The sequence below is a fragment of the Falco naumanni genome, chromosome 11 (assembly GCF_017639655.2).
Source record: "Falco naumanni isolate bFalNau1 chromosome 11, bFalNau1.pat, whole genome shotgun sequence".
Taxonomy (NCBI): domain Eukaryota; kingdom Metazoa; phylum Chordata; class Aves; order Falconiformes; family Falconidae; genus Falco; species Falco naumanni.
The window spans coordinates 35,184,431-35,210,402 of record NC_054064.1 but is presented as its reverse complement, the minus strand read 5'-3'; the positions used below and the strand labels follow the sequence as shown (position 1 = coordinate 35,210,402).

Below are 25,972 nucleotides of genomic sequence, written 5' to 3'. Positions count from 1 at the left end.
CAAAGTTATCTTTAAAAACCCCCTCACACTCACTCAAGTTACTCACACATGCACTGTACTCCCAAGTAACAGCATGCCATTGAGGACAAGAGCATTTGAATAACTTTCACACTAGTGGGGTTATCTTTAGAAAAATACAGTACTATCTGCATTACATTCTGCAATACTCTTTGTGGAAGGGATCATGAAGGGGATCCTCTACCTTCTTGAGAAGAAAAGCAAGAAATATGCCCTGGTTTTGTAACTGGGATGATGGAGTAGATCAGGAACTTCTGCCAAAGAGATGCTGAAAAAAAAGATTTTTAGTGTGTTTTTGAAAGGAACCCAGATAACTCACTGAACTACATTACTTTGAATTTGAAGGCAGTATAAAAATCAAGTTTTTATATAAGTGAAAACAATTTCTGCTAGAGAAAATGATTTAGTTTGCATCACTATCTCTGAGGCAAGGCTTTCTTCCATTCCACATACCTCTTCCTGTATTTCTCTTTAGTTCTTCTCTCCTTCTCCCCAGACAGGGTCTGTGTTCTCTGAGCAAATCCCTCCCCTGAAAGTGCCCTTCTCAAGAAAGTGATACCAATGTTCAACCATCCTTAAAAGTTTGTATCTTTCTACCATGTTAAAAAAAAAAAAAAAAGAGAAATAGACAGACTGTTCTTGCAGCCTTTTCACTGCATTGCACATTTTTTCTGAGTGCCATATAAAGCTGACTGTTACTATTCAGCACCCCCAGATTACCCATTCTGGTTTCACAGAGCAGCACAAGCGCATCCAGCCCACAGCCACAACCTCCCTGGCACCACCACCAGCTCCTTCCTCTCAGCACTCCAGTCTGCGCGCAGGTCAGAGGAGGAGGACAGGGCATCCCTCCCTCCTGAGGCTGCATCAGCAGAGGGGAAACCCACCCAGCCCTACGTCCTGTCTGAGTCACAAGTGGCCACTCATTTGCCATGACAGCTGCACTTCCAAAAGCACTTATGCAGCAGTATCTCATCAAACACATCCTTAATATTTACAATGAGATTTTTAAAAAAATGTATGTAAATACCCAGCTCCATCCAGCTGCAGACTAGAGGATTTTTACAAACTTAACAAGTCCAAGCTATTAATAATTAAGTGCTTATGAGTCCAAGTCCTTCAATCAGATTATACTCCCCAATCTTTTTTTTCATGGTGAGACAAAGAACTTTCTGAAAATGTTGCCCTTTATGTCATTTCCTTTCTTTCTGAAGACCATACCAGGTTGGTCCAATCTATCACCCCACCACTGCGGGCCGCTGCAAGTAGGAAAAAGTTACAGAGAAAAAAAACCCAACCCAACCCTCCCAAATACAGATGCCAAAGGAACTATACGGAAGACAGAACAGTACCCGCTCTGACATTGTTTATTTGTCCTCTATTCAGGCCACCTCATGGATCAAACTTCATTATTTGATATAAATAAACTAAAAAAAGCACATAGTTTTAGCCAAAACTTTCTCATGACCTTGAATCTTCACAGGTTTCCCTATGCAGTACCTTTGTCCAGGACGGCCTGAGAACATCTAAGACTTTCATGGTCATAATGAGAGCCATTATGAGTCAGCAGAATCATGACGCATCCTTACACAGCCCTCTATGCACTGGGCAGCAATGGGATTAAAACGCTGCACTCCTGTACCCACCTCACCCCCAGTCCTGGCTCCTGGTGATGTTGGTGTCTCTGTATTGCAGGAAAGGTTTTAAAATTCAATCAGTTTTATTGGACTTTATACAATGCGGCTGTAACATGAGAGTGTTGTCTCCATAGTGCCCTAAAGTGATAGCATCTTATCCTTCCTGGGTTGAAATGTTAAGTTGTTGATGTTACGCTGCAACTAGAGAGGCTTTTTTGCACTACTTATATAAGCATCACAGCTTATAAATAAACAGCTATTTAATTGGTATAACAATAATAATGAATGCCAAGAAACAGCAGCTTTTATGTACCTAAGCTAGCAAAGGGGATGGGCAACTGGCTCCTGTGAGACAGGATCACAGGAAAAGCGATCCCAAAACATTGGCATCAAACCCAAAATGGTTACTTGTGAAACTGGGAGACACAGAAGTTCAGAAATAACAAATGGGAAAAGTAAACAGTCTCCACTCAGGATCTTCCTGGAAGTCAACACTGGGTGACAGAAGATGAAGCCAAATGGAAAAATAAAATGAAAATAAGGGGCCATGACTTGTTGACTACAAAATTTAATTTGCATCCAAGATTAGAATCCAACCAGGTGGACTGGCCTATAGTGAACAGCTGGAATAGGAAAAAAATCAGTCACCAGCACAAGGAATTGATGAGTGAAAACATGAGAAAACTGTCAGTGGTTTTGAATATACGACTGATGAAAGCAGAAATAAAAATCAAGAGAAATAAAAATAAAGCAGATCTTGTGCAATCACCAGTAGGCACACTAAGACTCATTAAGAAAAAGATTTACCCCAAAAGCGTTGCTCTGCATGTTGTGACAAGCAGCTATCACCTGGGAGCAAAACCACAGGAAGTGCAGTTATTGTAACAAATCGTGTTAGATGTTAGAAAATTGTCAAGTTTGCAGTGTCTTGGTAGTGGATGTTAAACATCCTCCCCACAGTCTCTTTGACACAAGAAGGATGAAGGGCCCAAAGGCAGAAGTCCTAAAGAAAACAAAAACCTTACCTCTGTCTTCATCCCCTGAGACAGCAAGAAGTCTCTCTCCTATTTTCAACCCTGAATTGCAGAATTTATTTCCCACAGAGGGAAATGAAGATGATGTGAGGGAGGCCACAGGATTACATGTGCACAGATATTTAAAAAACAGGAAAGAAATGCCATTTCTTCTTCAGGTCTCACTAACGAGACAGGAGTGGTAAAGAACTCAGAAGAAAAAAAAATCCTAGCATTGAACTGGGTAGAGAATAGGACTAGTTTTTGAAAAATACAGCACAATACTTCAGCCAAACGCAGTAACGCAAAATCCAAAGCAAAAATGTAACTATATTAGAAACGTCAAGGATTTGGGAAGCACATGAAAACATTCACCAGGAGGCCTGCCTGTTCTAAATCCTGCAATTCAGCTGCTGTGGCCCAGGTTTCTGCAAAGAATGGTACAAAAACACAAATGAACACTGTTAAGAATTGCCATGTTTATAGTTGAGTATTCTGGTTAACCGGCAGTTAACTAGAAGTACAAAGAAGAAATCAATATTGCAGACAACCTGAATAGGACTGATAACACTGGAGGTGACTGAATAAAACTAGAGAAAAGAGGAAACACAATGGCGCTTAATGAAAATGAGCTGAAGTTAAAAACGTTATTTTTCAGACACACAAATAATCTCAGATACCAAAACAGAAAACGTGCTACAAATTTTGGATAATGTGAAGAGCAAAACATACCAACACCATAAAAAAAAAAGTGCCAAGTTACACCACCTAGTACAGCCAGCATCCTTAGTCCTACAGAAAATGGAAATGCATTGTTGGGTGGTAATACCAGTCTTCAAAGTAACAGTGCTGTGCATACCGAAAACTTAGGATTTGCCAGACCTTAAAAACAATCAACATTATCAAGACAGCCAGGAACCCAAAGAAGCTGAAATGCCACTGGAAGAACATGAAGAGACTTTATTACCAGGATCAGGAGACAGTAGCTTTGAGGCAGAAAATGAGGTGCCTTTAATTCTTTGCAAAATACATGAAACTCAAAACTGCACTGCAAAAGCTATATTGTACCCACCATCTGTGGAATATGCTAATGCATCACCTTTGGAGGTAAAAGAAAGTGAGGAAAAAACCTTCATAACAGTGCTCATTTTCTTTCTTCAATTCTACAGACAAACTGCTCAGGTTTTTCTGGAAGTTATTAGCATCATTGTGGTGGGAAATTTCAGCAAATCCAAAACAATAAAATAGTTTTTGATTAAAATATTTGAAAAAGTAAAAGTATTTTGGCTCAAGAAATTTTACCCAACTGAATAGTAGTTTTGGTAATCACATTTGGTGGTGTCAGAGCCAAACGGAACAACATGAAATACAACTGAGAGGAAGATAAACCATGAAAAGTTCACTGACCAGAGCAGCCTGTGGTGCTTATGAGCTGGAACATATAGTATTAAATGACTTTAATGTAAAGATTTATATTTACAGTTCTCAAAACCACATCTGCTCTCTGTAACGTACAAGCTGCAGTACTTAAAACATTTCTGTGCTTGGATTATTACTGTTTGCTTGATGGAAAGTACAAAATCTTTTTTTATACCTGCATCTATTAAATTCTATCTTAAATTCATATTGCTTGCTCAGTTTTCTGGTCTTCCTCCCATCGTAAAGCACAGGTACCTTTTCAGGTACACCTTCTTAGTGGCAGGACTGATGCTGGGCTGTCTCCAGGACAGGGGCCCTTCCACTCACAGCCTGGTAGGCTGCCTTCAAGATTGCTGGGTGGCAATCCCATAACCAGACACTGCATGCTCTCTAAGCTGTTAGCTAGAGCTGCTGCTAGGAAACTAAATTTTAACAGAGGAGGAATTCTGAGCAGATCCAAAATAGTATTAACTATTTCCTTAACTTCCAAGTCTGTGGGTCTGAAAATTTATCACTAAAAGATTACGTTAGGAGGACTTGTGTCTTGGACCAGGCAATGTGTCCTTATTGGTCTTATCTACTCTGTGTTTGAGAGGAAAAACATATATTGCTTTAAAAGCAAAAAAACTGTGATGAGTAAATATATGTAAGTGGTTTTCCATGGAATGCACATACACAAGACCAGTAAGCAGAGTTTGACTTAAAGCAGCTTAGGAAAGAAACCCACAAACCACTGAGAAGATTTGGGTATTATGAACTGAGAACAGCTGCCATGAAGAAGAAAGAGGCCCCAAGCTGATCCCTATTTCTCTCAGGAACAGGATTTCTCATAACTTCTGACTGACCAAGGCCAGGCTGGATGGGGCTGGGAGCAGCCTGGGCTGTTGGAAGGTGCCCCTGCCCGGGGCAGGGGGGTGAGACTGGGTGGTCTTGAAGGCCCCTTCCAACCCAAACCTACGCCCAGCTGTTCCAGGGACTGCAGCAATGTGCCAGAAACGGCAGTGAGAGCATTTCTGATTGTCTTCAGGTCATACTGCCTTCTACACACCTCCTGTGCTTTTATCCTATTACTGTATCAGGGAATAGCCTCAGGACATGGTATAAAAGTACACAGAGGTTTATATACTTCCAGGGTGTATGCTTAGCTCCTCTTTGTGATGGTACAGATTTTATTTTTCATTGTAGAAAAAAAAAAATCAAGAATCCATAGAAAATACCTACCGAAGTCTGAGCAGCAAGTTTCTACTCACTCAGTAACAGTCAAAATCAAAGTTACATAAATAACACGCGGTTGAACAGCTAAATGTTAATTTACTTTCTTCCTCAATTCACCAGCTCTTCTGTATTTTTTGGCATACACCGTTATCTGTCTCAGGGCTTCCTGCAGTGACACCTGCCTCAGAAACCGGGGCTTTTGGAAAAGCCGTGTGAAGTCAGACAAAAAGTTGGTGGCCAAAGCAGAAATACCTGTTTTCCCGCTGCCTTTCCAGCTGCAGGAGGCTGGGGCACTCACCTCGGGACAGGCGTTCCAGCCCCTCATCAGCAGGGCGGAGATGGGCTTGGGGATGGAGTACCCGATGGGTGGGCGGATGTGGTGGTAGGCCATGTCTGCCGCCGCCGCCGCTGCAAGCGAACAGCCCCACAGAAACCTGTTAGCACCAGCAATCACACACGTCCCCAGGAAAACACAGCCTATTTGCTACTGAAATACACCCCAGCAGGCACAGAAATGCTGAACCACCAAACCCCTAAAGACTCGTAGCTGAAAAGATGCTTTCCAATCCTTGCTGTCTGGAAAGATAGCTAAGGCAGGCCATAACCCTGAATGGAAACGCGCTGCTGTTAAGACTAAGTGTGGGTAGAGACGACTGATTTAGCTTAAAGGCTATTACAAAAAAAAAAAAAAAAAAAAAAAAAAAGCAGCCTTTGGGGAAAAAAAATGAGTTAACCTTCAACTCACTTTAAAAAAATTTGTTATCTTCATTATTAAGACAGCATGACAGGTAAACTCCAGTTGCAGATAAATTGGTAACAGACTCAGATCTCTTACAATAACCCAAGGCTAGCTCTGTTAAAGTCAGACAAATTAATTCTAAGTGTTTCTGTAGTAAAAAGCTAGTGAGTGCCTTTTTATAAATGTCACTACTATAAAAAGCCACTACTGACTGAGACAAAATTGCCAAAATGTATTCCTAATTAGGTGTACACATTTAGTGACTCTAAATGCAAATGACAGTTAATCCCTCTCATTCCTTTCAGTAAGATTTTTTTAAAGTCAAAGCAGATGTATTCTGAACCAATACCAAACCCTAAGTAAAATCCTTTGCCCAACACTTTAAAACGATGTGATCAGAGTATATAGGATATGCAGGGAACTGTAAGATTGCAACCATGAGACTGTAATAGGAATGGTCTGATCGTTTTAACCATATCCCGTTCTCATCACAGCACTCCTCGTAAGAATAGGTTAACGTCAGCCATTGTCTGTCCTCATTGCAGGTTTTGTCTGCATAATGATGTTTCAGAACGCTAATATCAGATAAATCCTGTGATATTGTAACTATATGTAGACAGGAAGGGCAAACAGTTTGCCTAATTTTGATTCCAGCCTAACAAGTTTTTGAAGGCGTGACTCAGGTACTACCAGATTCCTCTTTTGCCTAGCAGACACTATGAAAAGAGGGCAAATGCAAATCCGATTAAGACAGCAATGAAAAATGCTCCATTTTTTTTCTGCCAAAGGTAATGTAAGTGATGTATTACCTACTGGCAAGATCTCACCTTACCAAAGTTAATAGGATTTATTCCATCAGTTTAACAGGGTCAGGATTAGAAAAAAAAAAAGGAAAACTGTGTGCCTCTGTGTACTTTTGTAATACTTTACAAAGTTTGTTTGTGTCACTGTTGTTCGGACTCTCCTTTCACCATCGTTAGGTTTTTCCTTCAGGTAAAAAATATCTGTTAAAATGTACTTTAGAATGGCTGAATTAAATGACAAGAATACATCCTTCACAAAAATGAGGAAAAAAAAAAAAGTTTGGGTCATCCCAAAACTCTGAACTTAGTGATGCTTTCCAGTTGTACTATGTGATAGCCTGAGTATTTTCTGATTTGACTGGTTGGTCAGATCCTGTCTTTCTTCTGGGTCAGAGCAGCTATAAACTATGAGAGGAATCAATGACCACCTACCTATGAAAATACTATTTCAGATCTATTTCTTGCTTATAGATCAGGGGAACAACTGAGAACATTAATCAACATCTGTATCGGACATATGTATATTTATAATTGTAACATGCCATCTCCTTGTGCAAGTGCCATCTTTACTTTTTTTTTTTTTTTTTTTTTTTTTGCTATGTGGGAGGCAGTGGTTCAGATTCTGAATCTAGTTTCACACCTGCAATTTCCAGACACCTATATCTTTGTGTTCCCCCCCAAAACACTACCCAAAGCTTATGTGCAGACAGTTTTACAGGTCTGAATTTAATGCCGTCTGTGGAAAAGGGCCAAGGAAGAGGATGTTCAGGTATCAGAGGGTGTCCTCTTGCCACCTGGGCCTTCCAAAACAACTTTTAAATGGAAGACTGTACACCAGGTAACTGCCAACTTTACTTCCATGTACAGACCGTGCCCAGAGCACAGAGGGATACCTTTGCAGTCATGCCTTGTGCAAACATATACAAAAGGCACGTAACGCACAAGTAGAGAACTGAGCCATGGCTCTCAGGAAAACAGGATGGGATCAGCCTGGGAACCATTCATGGGTTTGTAATTTGGTGACAGACCCAATCACCTCGACTACCGCTCAAGGAAGTGGGCAACTGTCAACGCATCTGCAGAAGAGCCTGCTTCCCAGCCACAAAATCCCCAAAGGAAAACAGCAACAACAAAGATCAAACACATCACCCACATGCGCTGATTTGCAAAGCCACTCTGTTGGCTTACCTAAGCACAGTCCTGCCGAGGTGATGCAGTGCTGTTGGAATACAGCTCTTGTGCCTTCTGTGCACATGTATTTATGCTCATGCAGCCTCAGCCTGCATGTGAATCCTGACTGTTTCCTGACTGGCTACAGACCTGAAAGGCATTTGCAGCGTAGCCTGGGCCCTAACAATGTAATGATCTGATAATGACACAATTGACTATCAGCTGTTGCCCCATTCCTATGTTTGAAGTATATGCAAACTCCCAGAATGTGAAAACCTCGGCAAAGAAGTAATCTCTGTATTTAATAAATACTCACTTTTGCATTCTCCAGTTACTTCTCAGAACCATCATTATTTATGTTTTTTTCACCGTGTCCATTTTACAGGTGACTGTTGAGCACATTCAGTAGGTTTCCTTACTAACCAGAAGTTATGTTGCAGGCTTTGGTTCTGCAAGACTGCGTGATGTGCACCCCAACAAGCATTATGCTTGACTTAATGATGAAGTGATTTAATTGGGGAACACACCTGTTTTAGTAGATGTTCCATTTGATAAATTAAGCAGTGACATTGATTCAATACCTCTAAAGATGTTTATTCATATTCATCAAATAGAAACCCGAACAATGGATATCTTATTCAGTATAAAGCATACCCTTATGTAATTGGATACTGTACTAGATTCAGCAGAGAACATGGAACTGCTTTTAATGGGGCAACTACTTTTATTTCAATGGGTAACATCTAGTTTTTGTTATAATCAAATTTTATAATCATATATTCCTTTCAACACCTAATTATTTCAATGAACATCACCAGAATGGCTTCCTGGACCTCTAAGCCTACACAAGGTAACTATAAGCCAGAAAAAAAGTGATGCATAATTAGTTTTTGCGGATAACATCCATGTTTTTCACAAAGAAAATCCTTCACCTTGAAATACATACTTTGAGAAAAATATGGGATTTGTATTTAACTGAATAGTCATTACCTGAACATATATCTTAAATGTGGGAATTTTATATAGACTATAAAACATAAAACAACCTCAAAGCTGCATTTTGCAGAATATCTATCTATCTATCTATCTAACTCAGATGCGCACATTCAGTATCTTTTCTCACGCATAACTGTGTCTTTCACAAGCAGAACAGTACCACAGAGATGAGGAACTAGTTGTAAACCATGACTGTTGCATCTGAAAAATCACCTGCTTTCTGACCCTGTACAAAGTCTCAGTTTCCTTATCCATGGAAAGGGGAAAATTACACTTATTTAGGCCATGGAGAGGACCAGAATTAGGTACTAGATGGGCTCAGTTGAAGGAGAACAGACCCAGATCAAAACTGAGCATTTTGGAAAACTGCATTCCCATGTTTGTGGGCACCAACATGGTCTTTGGAAAATGTGTTTTCTAACAGGATTCAAACAAACTGTTGGTGACCTGGAGATGAGGAAGAACTCATCACTACAGTGAAGGACAAGGAAAGAGCCCTTCCCTAGACAGAGTGTCTCAGCAAAGAAAGAAGGGACAGAAAATACTTCTCTGTAAAGCTACAGAAATGAAAAGCCAGCAAGCCCATGGAAGTCAGGATAAAAGGACCTTATCATTCAGTTGATGCAATATGGTAAAAAAAGAAAAGAAAAAAAAAAAGAATTGTGGCAAGAAACAGTATTCCTTGCCTTTTGTCTTTTATTTCACTTATGATGCTCCCAGTGAGCTTTAACTCCTCTCGAGTCTTCTAGTCCTATCTAGACCAGACTACAATTTGAACAGAGTAGAAAGTTAATTCCAAATTAACTGAGATTAATGTTAGAAATGGTAACCTTACAGAAGGTTGTGACACTATGGATGACTGTGTACCAGAACTGCACCCAAGAACATAGGGTTTGACCTTCAGTTAAATGGCCATGAAAAAAGTACCAATGGAAAAGGAACAGAAACACAAAAGTGATTCAGAACTGAAACATTTCTAGAGCCTGAAGTGGAACTGAGTCAGATGTTTGGCTTCTGCATCACTTTAGCAGTTAGAAATAAAGAGATATGAAAATCAGCTAATACAGTGTAGAAGGTCATACACAAAGCTGGCACACTAATTGCCAATGATATTCATGGCAGCTGCCTTCTGCATGCGAGAGGCTGACCTTCTGAACATCGCAAAGGCATCCAAAGGAATTTAATAGAGGTATAATATCAAAATAGCAGAAAAGTGAATACTTAATGAACAGAAACAAAAAAACCTAATCAAGGAAGGTATTAAAAAGTAAGACTCTGCATGTATCAAAAATGACTTTCAAAAGTTAAGAGTAATGGCCTAATAAGAAAAATACATTCAATTTCATTCAGTATTTGAGCAATTTTTAAAGCAATCGACTTAATAGGAGAATAGCATATTGGTCGGTACCTAAGAAACAGAATTAGACCTACAGATAGAAGCAGACACACAGCTGCATGAGCACCAAAGGACTATATATTGTTACCAATATTTACAATCTGCTTGGGCATAAACATTTGTACAAACTAAGAGAAATTCACCTTTTTCAAGGTCAAAATGCTTCCATAGGCCATGCTTTCTCTAAACATCAGAAAATCTATTTGAAATCCACCTGAAAAGCTTTGTGCATCTCTTCCTGCAGCAGCTGTTCCCTTTGCAACCCAAACGCAGCTAAAACACAACAAAAAATCCCCCTATTTTGGTTGTTGGAGTGAAATGTCTCAGTAAGGTCGCTACAGGCCTCCTCCTACGCGGAGAGGGCTGCGCAGCACCAGTATGGCCACAGATCCACCCCAACCACGGGACGGCGGGCTGCAGCAGCTGGTGTCTGGTGGCATGGGTGTCCAAAACCTCCCTCATGACCTGCGCTGGCTCTTCCCCATCCCATGGCACTCTCGGCCTCTAACAACTGCTGGCAGACAACAAGGTGCCAAAATCTCAGGGAGTGAAAACTGTGTCCTGGAAAGGTTGATTTGCTGTCGGAAAAATCAGGTACCACTGTTTTCAGGTGCTTTCTTAACCTACACAAGAATAGGCTCAAGGAGGAGATTTATCAAGGAATGGATTTACTATCCCAGCACAAACATGAGACAAAAGGCCTACAGTTAGAGTGAGTTGTTCATAACCCTAGAACTGTACAAGGAATTGTAAGTTATGTAGATTTATTATAAGTAATATATACGATTATAGTGGGGTAGTTCTATGCTTTTCACTGGATGCATAATCTTAGCACTCAATAACAAGCCAGTAAACTATTGGTTAATCTTACACCGTGTAGCTACTTCTCTAGTTCAGAGAAATTTAAATATTAATTCATTGAGCATCTTACCTGGTTTCAGGTGAGCAAATGGAATTTCACCTGTTAACAGCTCCCAGAGGCACAAAGCATAGCTGAAAACATCGGCTTTTATCGTGTACCTTGTACACTGGGTGAACACCTCAGGGGCCATCCAGCGTAGGTTCTGCGCATCAGGAAACATCAATAATACATTCTCAATGTTTTCTTCCTCATATATGCATTTTTTCCTGTATTTGTATGCTTGTTTTCCCTTCTTTTCTTGGTTCCTTGCCTCCATTGCTCCATAAAATAACTGGTAAATTTGCCAGGAAAAATTTTCACCTACCTTGCAAAATCCAGGTAACATATTACTGCGCATTATACATAACAGCATTAGTATGGTAGCTGCCTCAACCCCATAAAGCCAGACTGATCAGGCTTTAAACATGAGCATAGTGATAGAATAAAAGGAGAACACCCAGCCTCAAAGTCTGGAGACCAAATCATAAGGTCCAAGCATGCCATATGGTACCAACTAAGTACTGCTCCAGTGGCTAGATGGAAAAACTGATGACAACTCATTGGGTTGGTGCCTCCTCTCTTGGGATCTCACTGCTTTCTGCAGAAACCCAGTTCTGAGGCTGCTTCACAAGGAACCAGCCTCTCACTGGAGTGATGAGTTCAGGGTATTTTTGCAGATTCCTTGCACCTCAGTATCTTAATCTACATTCTTTACATGACAGCCCTTCTCAGTGAGACATTATCAAACCCTGGAGGACCCAGGTCTGCAGCAGCAGTATTCACTCCTCACACAGGGAGTGCATATTACAATTTGTTAAAAAGATGATTGCAAATGCTGGTTTTAGCATCACTCATGCTACTCCACAATTAATCATTATGATGATGCAACCTTTCATGACCATGGAGTGACGCACAGAATGCATCTGGACTAAAACTTATGAAAACAACAATACTGTCATGTAAAGCTGGCTGGCTGTAAGCCATAGACTTGCAATGGAGAAAAGAACTCTGAAAGAAAATTGGTGTAAAAAACTAATTCCCTATTAGAAATAGGAACCACCTGCCAGCAACATGTGTACATGAGTAGGGCAGGATGGATTAAAACCCAACATTTTACTAAGGATTTGGGGAAAATAGAGCTCCAAACCCAACCTTATAAGCATTATCTTCTGCTGCAGATATTGCATATTCACTTGTCTCTGCTATTAAGGAGGATTAAAGGGGAAAAAGAACCCAACAAAAAACAAGCCACAAAGAAATATTGAGAGATAAAATACTTTACCAGTTCATCTTTTCCAACAAAAATATTTCAGATGTCATTTCCTCTAAACTATGTTTGCCTGTATGTTCATATATAATTATGTGGAACAAAACAAGAAACAAACCCCAGGTTGTTTTGTCATATTGTCTTCATCCAGGGACTGCAAAAATCTAGATTCTGAAACACAAAGAACAAAAACAATAATTACTGTGAAGCCAATAGATACCCACTTTATTATATGAAAGTCTTGAGGGAAAAAGTGCCATATTTTTTATTTCTTTAAATAACTCTCAGGTTTTTAGAGTCCAGGAGAACTGTGATAGCTGTTTTTCAACAAGGCTGTGTACAGACAACGAGGCTTCTGAAACCTGCATGTCAAATTCAGCACTGGCATAAATCTACAAAGCTCCACTGACATTAATAGCAGTTTACAGCAGCAAGGATCCAGCTCAGAATTTGTGACCTCATGGTTATTTGTACTGGTTCATACGACTGTATCTAGATTTACAACAGTCAGTCACTGAGCCCTGTATTAAAATGCAGTCCCACAGAAGCCTGTCAGTTTTATCTGATGTCTCTGCATGAATATAGCGAGGGTGGTATATGCTACATTTTGTGATACATAGGTAAGTCCCCAGGCAGGACTGAAATGCCTTTGACATACCAGAAAAATACACTTAAGTGTGCATCTGCGTGAATACAAATACCATCAAGAACGCCGCAGACAAGACAGCTATTCCCATGGGGTCCAAGCCTTGTGCTCTTCCTGCTTCAGCAGGTCTTCAGCCCTGGGTCCCTTACAGATGTGGTCATGCTGCCACCACCTTCCTCCTATATTAAGCTGGCGTTCACGCATCTCTACTGATCACATCTGTGGTGATACTGCACAGTGACCATGGCTGTGTCTTAAGGCAAGTAGTTCCTGAGGAGTCAGGTCAAACCCAGCTCCCTGAACTCCACCTGGCACCATCAAAAATGTGTTCCCATGGAGCCTGACTGATAAACACCAAGAAAATGCATGAAATACAGATTCATAGAAGTATAGCCTAGTCTAATTTTGAACACAAAGTTATTAAGGTCCATAACTGAAATAACAAGCTACATTCTGCTCTTTTAACTAAAATGAAATAAACCTGCCCTATTGCCATGGGGCTTGGCTGCCTGCAGGCAGACTTGCACATTAACACCATCCTTGGATCCTGAGCACTTGCTATGGAAAAGGAGGGCACATCTATTACAGGCATTATCACTCAGCTTCTTCCTCTCACCTACCGCTAGAACTTACTCAAACTGAGATGCATCCATCTCGCTATCAGAATCACAGAATCAAAGAGTGGTTTGGGTTGGAAGGGATCTTCAAAGACCACCTAGTCCAACCCCCTGCTGCGGGCAGGGACATCTTTCACTAAGCCCCGTCCAGCCTGGCCTTGAGCCCTGCCAGGGATGGGGCACCCACAGCTGCTCCGGGCAGCCTGGGCCAGCGCCTCGCCGCCCTCATGGTAAAGAATTTCTTTATATATACCATCTGTGCTTCCTCTCAAAAAAACAGCGGGGTACTCCACAGCACCTGCTAAGCTAGATGAGACAAAAAATAGGGGTACTCTCAACCTGAAAAGCCTTTTGTGTCTTCTCATAATAACAAAATGAAGAGCAACCTCCTCAGCATTTTGTTAGCCAGGATGTGTTTAGTTTTAGAGAATCTGAGGTTAATTTATAAACGTTCCATAAAAACTCCTTACCTCCAAAATCAGCAACAACTGCATGGCCATCCTCATACAGGAGAATATTGTGACTAGGGGAAAAAAATATTGTTATAGGTAATTGTTTAATAGTGTCTTAAAGATGGTGAAAATTTTAGGGTTTGGTTCATAGCTAAACTTTTGAGTTCAAATCACCTGCTTAAGTAGATACATTCTGTAGATAAACCACTTTTAGCTACATCTCTTATTTATTTTTATAAAGTAGGCATTAACTCTGGGAAGGCAAACCCAACAGCTTCATAAATGTGAATGTCAGTTTTTAATCAATACTAGAGCAAAACAATTTCTGTCATTATTTATAGATCAAGTATAACAGCTTTATTCAATATGTGCACTGAATCTCAGTGATGAATTGAAAAATATTTGAATATAAACACAGTGGAAGCCTTTAAATAAAATTATGTGGACTGATTCTTTTCTTTTTTAAGGCTTACATAAGTGTAAATTCATAGTGGTAATTCCTAATTTCTGCTGAAGTATAGAAGGGAACGAACAGATCTGAAAAGTTCATATAGAATGGATCACTAGAAGCCATAAGAAATCCATTAAGCTGGGGGGAAAAAAAAAAAGAGATGATAAAATGGTAAGCTTTATTCAATTTAATAACCACACTTAATAATGCAAATGTTACTTTCATGAGACAAAGGTACTTTATTTCTTGAAATATCTCCATTTGTTTATGAAAAGAAGACAGATAATTCATCCTGTAACTTATCTCAGCGTCAAGGAGGAAAGCTTCTCCCTGCTTCACTAATGGAGATTTGTCCCCAGAGGTAAGATTTCAGTCCTGCCCTCCATGCGCATTCCACTTCTACAGTGTCCCATTTTCTAACGCCTTTGAGAGCTAGCAGAGCACGACTGCTGATGTGTGCTGAGTTATTCTGGACCGGAACCAAGTCTCAGGTAAAGTGCCAGATTTCCATCTGCTTAGTAAGTCAGGAGCACTTAGTGATTTTTAACTGTTTCAACTTACTGTCCATGAAATGCATATTCCTTGTCATTGTCTGATGGGCATAACTGCAAGCACAAAGTACTGTTCATTACTGGACATCAAAAGGACCACAATTTGCATTTATTTACAGTGCATTCTGACTGTGGTAGTGGAACCTCTTGGTGGCATCTCCTTCCAAAGCTCCCTAGGCAAAGTGGTTCATGCAATGAAGTTAGCATCCCTGCAGACTGGTGGCTGCAACTGTGACCAGTAGCAAGGAAGGGTTTGGGGCGATGGCTGGTGCCCCGCGGAGCGCAGAGCCCGTGCTGCTCAGAGCTCATGCTGCTTGGGACTGCAGCCGGAGCTGTGGTTTAACCAAGCAGGATTTGGTAGACAGGAACACTGTGCAGCCCAATGCTTGCGGGAAACACTGGAGTTACAGTGCGAGGGCTGCAGAGCTGACCTGTGTCTGTTCCCTGCTTCTGCTCACGCCGACTCTGGTGCTACAGCTAGAACTGCCTCTGCACCATGGATTTCAGGTGTACTGCAGCCGGGGTGAGGCTCGTGTTCACATCTAACTGAACTGCAGACAGCAAGAAACCCCAGGAAGATGTGATAGTCATGTTAGATGTATATGTTAATTTTAATTTCAATATAAATTCTTCATCTTTGCCCCAGACAGTTTCTGGAGTTAGGAAGAAATGAATAAATGTGGGACAATTCTTGTTTGGTCAGCACATCTATGGGGCAATCTCTGTCAGGACATCTACAGATCAGAGAAATCATTTATCAAAGATAATTACTTGTACTGACACCTATCAAAGTGTTTTGATTCCTGTGAAATCTCTGAAACCATAGCAACTGCAAGCCTCAGGGAATGTAAAGGACTGGATAACCAGAACTTTACCTTAGATTGTCAGCAGAGATATTTGTAGGCTTAAAGTTAAATCTGCTTTATTTGTCCTAAAACTACTAGAATGAAAGAGGCGAACTATGGGATTTTTGTGGTGGTTTAAACCCATTTCTTGAAGGTAATGTGAAGAAAATTCAGCTTTATTTACATATTATTTGCTCAAAGACAGTGAGGGATATGGATAATGACTGGGAGGAAATCCAACCCTACGTATGCATCCTTTCTATCAATTAGAGGATTTTAAAAACAACAAGCTTCCATGTATGAACAAAGCAACTACAAAAAGATTTCTACATAAACCCAGAAATATTTCTTATCCATTTTGTAAAAGTGCCATCTTGTGAGCAGGTAGGCCGGAGAGCTGCAAACCAAACCAAACCAAACCAAACCAAACCAAACCAAACCAAACCAAACCAAACCAAACCAAACCAAACCAAACCAAACCAAACCAAACCAAACCAAACCAAACCAAACCAAACCAGAGTATTTGTAACACTGAAACTGTGAAAAGGAACATTCTCAGATTAGATGAAAATCAAATGGCGATTTATTACACATTTTCATCTTGACAGCTTCAAATCAGAGAAAAAAGTAACACTCCTCTTGGAAAACAATGAATTCTCATTTGGGGGCACTTTATTCTTGCACTTGGACTGGACAGATAAAAGACTAGATGATAGAAGTGAGAAAAGTATCAGCTCCTGAATTCTGAGATTTAGAGCAGATCAAATACAAGTGAACAAGACAGAAGTTCCCAGTCTTGCAAGCAGAGTATCTGCTCTGAAGGAATGCGCAACCTGAATGAATTAGCCCTCCTTAGGGGCAGGGATATGTCTTACGGGCAGACTGCCATGACAACATACCAGTGTTTTTAGCTCAGGGTTGGTATTCTCATGCAGGAGTATGGGTATGTGTTTGGTACAGCTGCACCAGCTCACCTGCGACTAGCTCAGGAATGTTTCACATGGGGTTGGCACTTGGAAATGCCTTCTGCTGACTTGGAAACTCATGTTTGAAAAGGAACTACTAAGGGTGAACCTCCATGACTGCTTAAGCAGAATGGAAATAAGAAGAAATTCTGTCTGTGTGGGAACTTATGGTAGGAAACCCCACCCCTATGTATTTGGCATTTTCAGGGAGACTTCAGTTCATTCAATGTACCAGGGGACTTGGAACCAGTCCCAGGATCAACGGGTCTCTATACATACATTGAAAGTTGGAGAATATCAGCATATAGAGCTGTGACACCATTCCAACCCATGCAGCGAGGAGGTGGATATATGAGCTGTGGTCCAAGGTGGCTGGCATTTACAATGACTATGCAACTTACATTTTTGATGAGGATGGAAGAATTTCTTCCTCAGACCAACATACAGAGCTTAAAACAAGGGCTCCTCTAAAGTCACTGCAATTATTACACCTTGACTGAAACTTGTGGCTCAAGAACCTCACTTCTCCAGCATCACCTGGCAGTTGGATGGCCACTGCCTACAGAGAGGTACTCTGGATTTCTGAGGTTGAGAACCCTGTCAAGAGGAAGGGTTCCTCCAAAGGGAGGAAGCAAGTGTGTCAGCATGTGTAGCACAAACATCAGCTCTGTCAAAGGAGGAAAAACAGAGTTGGGCTGAATTTTATGCACATTTAATTAAGAGCAGAGCTTCTGAGACCCTGTAGGCTGCATTCAAGTTAGAAACAGTGTCGTAAAGATACCCATATATACAGTCCATAGCATAAACCGGGGACACTTTGGATTTGCTGCCTGCCCAGGCACTGCTGAATTATCTGTTCTTTGAGAATAAAGTTTTCTTTTAATTTGATAATGATGATGTCTAACTCTGAAAGAAGATGACACTATTCTCCCTTAAGCTCAATGTACTATAGATACTTAATCAAGTGACTTCCAAGCTCTTGGTTCTGTTTCCCTGATGGATGTTGTATAGGAAAAGATTCAGAGCTACAGGGTAGCTGGAACTTACTTCCCTCCAAAAAGGACATGGTGAAACTCTTGTTCAGAGATATCTTATTCCTTAATACTTACTAAAAGCATATTGCCAGGAACCTAAACTGCTGTAATCTCTTGTCTCTGCCATACCCCATAGTTTGAAAGTAAACAGATAGCCATCAAATTAAGCACACAACTTCAGTTTATAACAAATTAAACAACCTTTCCAGCTCTGCCTCAGCTCTTAGTTATCATTTTGCAATTTCATTAAGAAAAATCCACCAAACTGAAAAAATAGAAATGAGATTTTTTTCTTTAGAGAAGCAGCAAATGATAACTGAAATTTGAATCAGTTTCAAAGTGAATGTCAGGTTTTTATATCATCTTTATCTCTATAGTATACCTCATCTCTCATTATTTCAAGAAACGTGTGAGGATTGCACAGATGATTTTCTATAACCACGTGGCAGAACAGACAGCACTCTGCTCCCGGCCGCATCGTTTTTTAAGATCACATTTACAGGAGAGAGTGGACCCAGTTCCACACTGCTTTTCACAGGAGGAACAACAAACACTGACCTTCACACACTTCTGACCAGCTGCAGGGCTTGCCCTTGGCCATAACCCCCTGCAGCGAGCCGCAGAGGTGCTGTCGCATCCTCCTCTTCCCTGCGGCGACCTCGGGGCTGCTGTGGGCGTGTGGGGGCCATTCTGCCTTTGCCTTCAGGCTCCCGAAGTGCCAGGTTGGGTGGCTCCCAGCTGTGCTGGAGCGCTGCCCTCAGCTTTCTAGCACGAGCCAAGTGGCTTAAAGGCATTTGGCTCAGAAGCAGACTCCTTTCAAAAGCTCTGTAAGGTCATGAATAAAGCCAATCACAGAAACAGATAAATATATAAAAGAAAAGTAATCAGGGAAGGAGAACTGAGTGCTTAGCAGGTCTGGAGTACTTCTGTTGAGGACATGTACTTTCAGATACTTCTTTCTTTCCCTCGAAGCAATCAGACATTCAGGTAATGTTACTGTGAGTCAGTGCACCCTGGATTAAGGTGGTGAATCCTCAGCTGCCAGTAGCTGTCCCCACACCCCCAGCTCCACGTCTCGAGGTCCTGGTGGGTTCCTGCCTGAATGAAGGAGTGTCGGGCGGGCAAGGGGACAGATGGGGTTTGGTCCAGTTCATTTTGGGTGGTGCAAAGCTGCACTGCTTGCACCTGCAAGCACTGTACCTCACTGCTGGAGATGATCCCAGGCTGACAGAACAGAGAGGCAGCATGAACCCATCTCTCACAGTGCATTCAAGAGGCTGCAACAGCACAACCCTCCTTCTGCATTGGTTTCCAGGGTGTTTGATACATGGGGATGGAGCTGCGCAGCTCTGAAGGGCAGTAATATGCATTGCTCTGGTTTGAGCGAGGAAGTCTAGGGAGTCTGCAGCAAACACTGCTCACTGTTAGAGCAAACTGCAGAAGGGGCATCCTGTGCCATTATTCCAGAGAGTTTTATGTACCACTCACCAGTGAAACAATATTTGCTAAGCATTAGTTTTCTGAAAAATTAAGAAAAGAAACACGACAATACAGAAACATGATTGGCCAAAGTGGGAATTCTGTTTTCTTTTTTAGCTGGGGGACTATTTGTCTTGATAATCTTTGCACTGCTGACTCTTTGCTTCAACAAGCAATACAGTCCCCACCACTGCTCACTCATCCTGCTGTCTCCTCTGCAGCCTTGCCCCAGCCTGACCACTAACGAGATCTGGAAGAGAGGATTGTGTCTTTCAGCACAGCCACATCTTGCTTTGGCTGCATGTCTGTTAACTTTTGAAGGTCAGCAGTAGGGCAGGGTAATTCTTGGCAGTGTTTCTGCTTGTTTTTAAGCCCAGATCTAAGGGGCAAATTGCAGCCCATTTGCCGCTTTCCCAAATGAGCCCAGAGGGGCTTGTTTGCCAGAGTCCAAATCTCTGGCAAACCAGCTTGATGTAGCACTTAATAACCAACACAGAATTTTATTTCGAAGCTTCAAATAGCTACTTTTGGTGGTAGAAAACAATTAGTGCATTGCTATTCCTCTTTCAGCTGTTTATATCTGAGCAGCAGATGTAAATCTGGGCCGAGCTGTGATTTGCCCACATGAACAAAAGTTAAAAAAACAAACCCCTTCCTCTTCTTATTTGTTCTCCTGGCCTGCCTGTGATATACATAAATATATCTGGTGGTCATGATGGTGGCATAATCAATGTTAATATATATCTTCAGAACCACAGAAGTACTGATAATTTTAATTAATCAAATGCAACTAAATAATGGTAATTATTTACTCTGACTCAGGGTTTTTCTCAAGAATAAACTCACCAAGAGAAATGACAGAAGACAAATAACAGTGTGACATTTAAAACAAGACTGCATGAGGATGTAGGAAAAAGATGACAGGAAACAATTCTGCAATAACCTACAGCATTTATCTGATCTGAAGTCCAATGTAACGCAGGACATTCAACTCCTCCAAATTCTTGCTCTGATGCAAGAATTGTGCCTGAACGAGATCATATGTTTTGGCAAAAGAAGATGTGTTCCTCACTGGCAAGACAGTTACTTTGCTCTGATGTTGAAAGAGCCAAAAGCCTGTTTGTACTGGCATAATCTTCCAAACAGTTACGTGGTGTAACCTACACTACTAATGTGTAGCCCTCTCTGGAAGGCTTTTAGCTGGGCACATGCATTCCATTTGTAACTCATAATAAATCTGCAACTGACATGTCACCACAATGATCCACAAACCAAAATTCCTCTAATTGACAGTGGCTGGAAAGTCTAAACAGCTCATGCAGAACACACACAGACTTTCACACGATCTCCTACTTACACCTATTTTATAAATACTCCAGATGTTTTGTATCATCTTTTTAAACCCCATTATCTCAACACAACTACCTGAGAAGAACACAACAGTGCAAGACTGACAATAGCTCAAGGACTTCTTGCTGATTTTCTGCTACCCACTTGGATAAGATGCACATCGATAAATGTTAGAATTATTAGCAAAAGGACACCGGGATGGAGGCATTTGCAGAAAATTGGTAATATACAGAGACTAGGTTAATGTCCCAAGAAAAATTAAGCCTCAAAGCTCTTGGAAATAAACTCATTTAGTAGACTGGGTTGGGAAATAATCCCAGGTATTTCTGGAAATTTTCAAGATTGCAACTTTTGATTTTGTGCCAAATTAAGATGGAAAGCAGACATCTCATAATGTGCTGAGCAAAGAAAATTACATTTCCCCCCCGTAAGTAGCTAAATAACTTACTGAAGTTTGTTCTGAATTTATCTCCTAAACTGGCCTATATTATGAATTAAGATAAATCCTAGGAGCATGCCTTCTTCGACTATCAAACAACTGCATGTAAAAAGGAAAATTTTGGTAATTCCGAGGCAGAATTTCCATGAACTTCATGCCTCACTGAAAACACAACAAAACCATAACTTCTCTGATAGAAAATACTTCAGATGGGAAGTTTTCAGTCAGTCCTACCAAGGTTTATATGCAGACTGGTCACTAGAGGGGGATGCAATGCACAATTTGTAAAAATGTCGTATTTTCTCTGAACTTTCTTTCACTGTGATCTTTATGATATCAATCAATTACACCCTTTGGCAACACTTGTTTTAACTTAAACGCACATGTTAATTCTGGAGAGGTAATTCAAATTATATTTACTTTGCCAAAAGTATAGAGAAAAAGATCAAACAGAAAGCATGGGAAATGTTGGGAGTAGATAATACTTTCTTTTTGAGGACTCTGTTATCTTACATAGCACTACAAATTAAGATAGTTTTGCATGTTTCTTGTGCTTGTCAATATGTTGTGGAACTAAGCCATTTGGTAGCAATAGGCTTTATCAGGTATGCATCCTTTTCAAAATATTTTTGGTTTCTGTGTGCTCACTCTTTAATGGACCAAAAAAGGAGTAAGAAAGATGGAAGAAAAGGAGAGATCTCTTTCCCCCTGTCACAGTCTTTTAATCTCTAGTGAATGGCGAGAGCATTAAATCAAATGCGTTTCTTTGACATTCTTGGTTACACCTCTCAAAGACAGACACGTTCCGTCGTTGTTTAGAAGACACTACTGGTTTTACCAGCACTGTGATACTGCAAATACGGCTTAGTGAATCTTCAAGACCTTAACCTTGAAAATCTGTCTTTCTCCTAATATCGTTCCCTATTTCATGGCTTTTGATTGGACTGTGGAACTTGAAATTAAAGCTGTTGGCAGCAGTCCTTCCTCTTCTGCAGTACTTTGGGGAGGGATAGAGAAGCAAAGAATTGAAGCTCTGTCAATCAAAATGACCAAAACTGAATCCAGTCCAAAATGCCTTCTCTTCTGTGTTTTACAAGGGGCTCAGTCTAATCTGCTGGTAGGTTTTGCCCTATGAAATATTCTGCCAGAGATAAGGTTTGAAGCCAGCTTTGTATTCTATGACTAGATTTCATATAGGCACTTCGTTTTGACATCAGTCCAAATCTGGGGAAGGTTTTGGACTAGATGATCTTGGAGGACCCTCCCAACTTAACTGTTCTATGATTTTACTAACTGTAGCTTTACAGTGGCACCTCTAACCTTTCAGCACACAAGCAGCTCTTGATGTTACCAACTACACAGGGATTTGCTAAGGGAATTAATTAATTCCCCAAGCATTGAGCAAACACCTGTATGCCTATTTATACACATATGGACTTTTGCTTCTCTGGATCCATAAAGGCCTTTGGAATGCACTTATTATTTTCTGCTCTTCTTCTTCACACTATACTGAGTACACAAAATGATGTGTCACTTTACTACAATGCTGACACATTTGACAGCATATAGTTATCAGAACTGAAGTGTTCCAAATGAATTTTAGCTACTCATGCTCAGAACCGGCTATAGAAAGACCCTTCTTTTCATGCTGGCGTAGCAAACATGATGAGCACTTTTGCAGAAGGTAGCTAACCAACAAGAAGGAAACAGCATCTCTCTCAGTTCTGCAGGCTGGAATTTTTCCAGGCCACTGATTTCAGAGGTCTTTCTCAGAATGGAGCGGATACATTGAGTATAAGACAATCTTGGTGCAGTCTGTACACTGCTGCTTGAGATAATCCATAACCATAGTTTTCTTATGCACCATAAAGAAAGACGGTTGCATTCTTAGGACTGCAGTATTTTCACTCACCATCCACCTGCTTTAGCTTGGGAAAACTCATGGTGCAACTCGTTCACAAGGTCTGACAGAGCTGTTTATAATTTGGAGAGCTGAACAGAAACATGTAACATTCATTTAATAAAATAAAAGTGAAGTCACTAAGGAGTTAGGAACATAAACCATACAAGACAATGAGACATCAAATTGGAATTAGGGTTTACAATGGTGAAAAACTAAGGTGAGCACCTACACTGCTGTCACTAGGACAAAATATGCAAAGCTTGTCTAAAGGGAGAGAACACAGTGGTTTTGGAAGGCACCTACTTTACATTAAGAGACTAAATGTCCTATAAAAATAATTTCATAATCTGATCGTAATCATACCATAATCCTATGATAAGAGGTCAGTCGATAGATGTTGGCAGATCTAGGGCACTTTCAACTTTTAAAGTGAAGAAGGTAAGATATGAAAGGATCATCTGTTCCTTAAAGTCTTGAATACATAGTGGTGTTCCAGCAGATTTGTATGCACTAGTCAACCAAAGCTACAGCCCACGTCATACACACCACACTCTGAAATGGTTGCCTCTAACAGCAGAAGACTGGGTTTGTTGACTCACGTAACGTCTCACAGTCCTAAGCTGAGCGATGACTAAAATGATTCTGTTTGGTTTTATTATTTGCAGACCAGGATGAACAAGTGACTAAGCATGGTGTTTGAAAAACATGCCCCATATGGGAAAAATCAGGTGCTTTCATTCCTGGCTGTGCAGAAACAGGCTACTTTGAATTGAAGTTTGTTTTCCAGTCTTTGGAATTATTCCAGGTTCATGTCTTGTTCAGTATGATGCTCAAATTGAAGGTTTTTTTAGAAAAGAAGCTGAATTCTAAGATATGAGTGTTTGGCAAACCACAGTCTGAGGTCAGTAAATTGCAAAAAATAAGGGTAATAGTTTTCAAGTAAAGATAGCTACTAGTTAGACTAAAAGGTGATCTGATTCACTTCACTCTATTTACAGCTTCTGAGATCCTTTATTCTTAACCTTGCAGGGGATCATTGCAACATCAGCGCAAAATTATACATGGCTGTATCCTGCAATGGGTATTGATTCCAGGGGATACTGCTCTATACCAATGTCTGATGTGAGCCATAGGACTTACTGATTTCATCAGTGTCCAGAGTGCTTTTCTTCTAACACTGACATCTTTCTGCAAAAGCGTGTATATGTGAGCAGACTAGCTTTCACAATTAAAGAGTCTGGCTCTCAAAACAGTTAAAAACATTTCTGTGCTACCCTTTCAAGCCCTGAGCAGTGTTTCTGAATCAGATGTGGGCAGACTGTGTGTAGCATGGAAAAAAGGCTAAATAAATCACGAGCCAGTACCTGTCCTGCCTTGTGTACAGGAGTCCCACTGAACTCCCTGCAAACTGAGGTTTTCAACACCTCTCCTAACTGTGGTGCTTGTTCAGGTGTAGAAATGAAGATGTAATAGTTTAACACAACACATCCTGACTTAAAATCCTTGCTATGATGCCCTGCTCTCTCTTCTGTGTACAGAAATACAAAACCAGGTCTGCTATAAAACAGAAATGTAATTTCTCAAAATGGTGACGTAAGGCCTAAGCCGAGTGATGGTTTCTAAGCTGTGTTCAGGACTCGAGACCAAGAACGTGACTGAACAGGGGACACCTTAGCAGGGTGGTTCAGGTGGGGCTGTGAGCAGGAAGCCCTCTGTGAGTGCCTCTCTGGGCAGATGCAGACAGATGTTGCTTTCCCTGTGGGAGACAGGCCAGCGCTGGGGCTGTGTGTGTCTTGGTACAACGCTGTGTTCAACATGCTCTGCCCTGTCAGCAAAATGCTTAGATCAGACACAGCGCCATGGGCATGTGTCATTTCCAGCAGCCTCAATGCAGAGACAGAGAAAGTCATGCCAGTTTACACCTGTGGGGAGATATCTGCCACATTTCCAGTGCAGCTCTTTGCTTTCCCACCATCCATTACAGGACTGTATTCTCCTCCAGTCAGGATGCTATCTCTTGAGCTCCCCTCTCTTCCTTTCCCTCCTGCCTGCTCCCATGTCTGATCCTGGGGTTCATATGCCAGCTGGCAAACACAGGCTGCTTCCTTGTGTGGCTGTAGGGAATGGGAGTGCTACTCTTTAACCCTTTCTACTTTTCTGACTGTTTCACTGATTTTTATTCCAGGTAAACATGTAGCTGTGACTAAACCTGGAAGGCAGCATTTAATGGGTGTTTACATACCCCTGTTCATGTAGGGAGGCACAGCAAAGGGAAGATGGCTGACGAGAGGAGCCTGTGCTTGGCATGAAGATGCAGGTACTTCATGGTTGGGTCTTTCTGCCATTTTTTGGGGGGTTGGTTTTGGTTTTTAAAAGGAATCACTCTAAAGAAAACCTCCTAGCTTGAAGGATGCTCCAGCCAGGACTCCCACCCATGCTGTCCTGGAGCTGGGTCACCCTCTCAAATCTCAGTGTGACACAAGGCAGCATTCTCCCTCCTGGGCACCCGGCCAGGTGCAGCTCACAAGAATGGTGATTGCCAGGGAAAGCTGGGGGCACTGGGAACAGCAGAGAGCATGAGAAGCCTGCTACAGCCAAATCAGTGCTATGGAGCGGGGACCTGAAGTCAAAGGTACGTACAAGGGATGCTTTCCTCGGCTGTGCCC

At 41.2% G+C, this 25,972-nt stretch overlaps 1 protein-coding gene across 1 annotated transcript in view; it reads right to left on the bottom strand.

The window, feature by feature from the left end:
- Positions 1–25,972, bottom strand: part of LOC121095715 (serine/threonine-protein kinase TNNI3K) — a 116,484-nt gene that overhangs the window by 22,782 nt on the left and 67,730 nt on the right. The window contains exons 20-23 of the mRNA XM_040610889.1: positions 14,308–14,360; positions 12,693–12,745; positions 11,338–11,470; positions 5,601–5,710 (exon numbers count right to left, since the gene is read on the bottom strand). Coding sequence (XP_040466823.1) covers positions 5,601–5,710; positions 11,338–11,470; positions 12,693–12,745; positions 14,308–14,360 — 349 coding nt within the window. The remainder of the gene's footprint in view (positions 1–5,600; positions 5,711–11,337; positions 11,471–12,692; positions 12,746–14,307; positions 14,361–25,972) is intronic.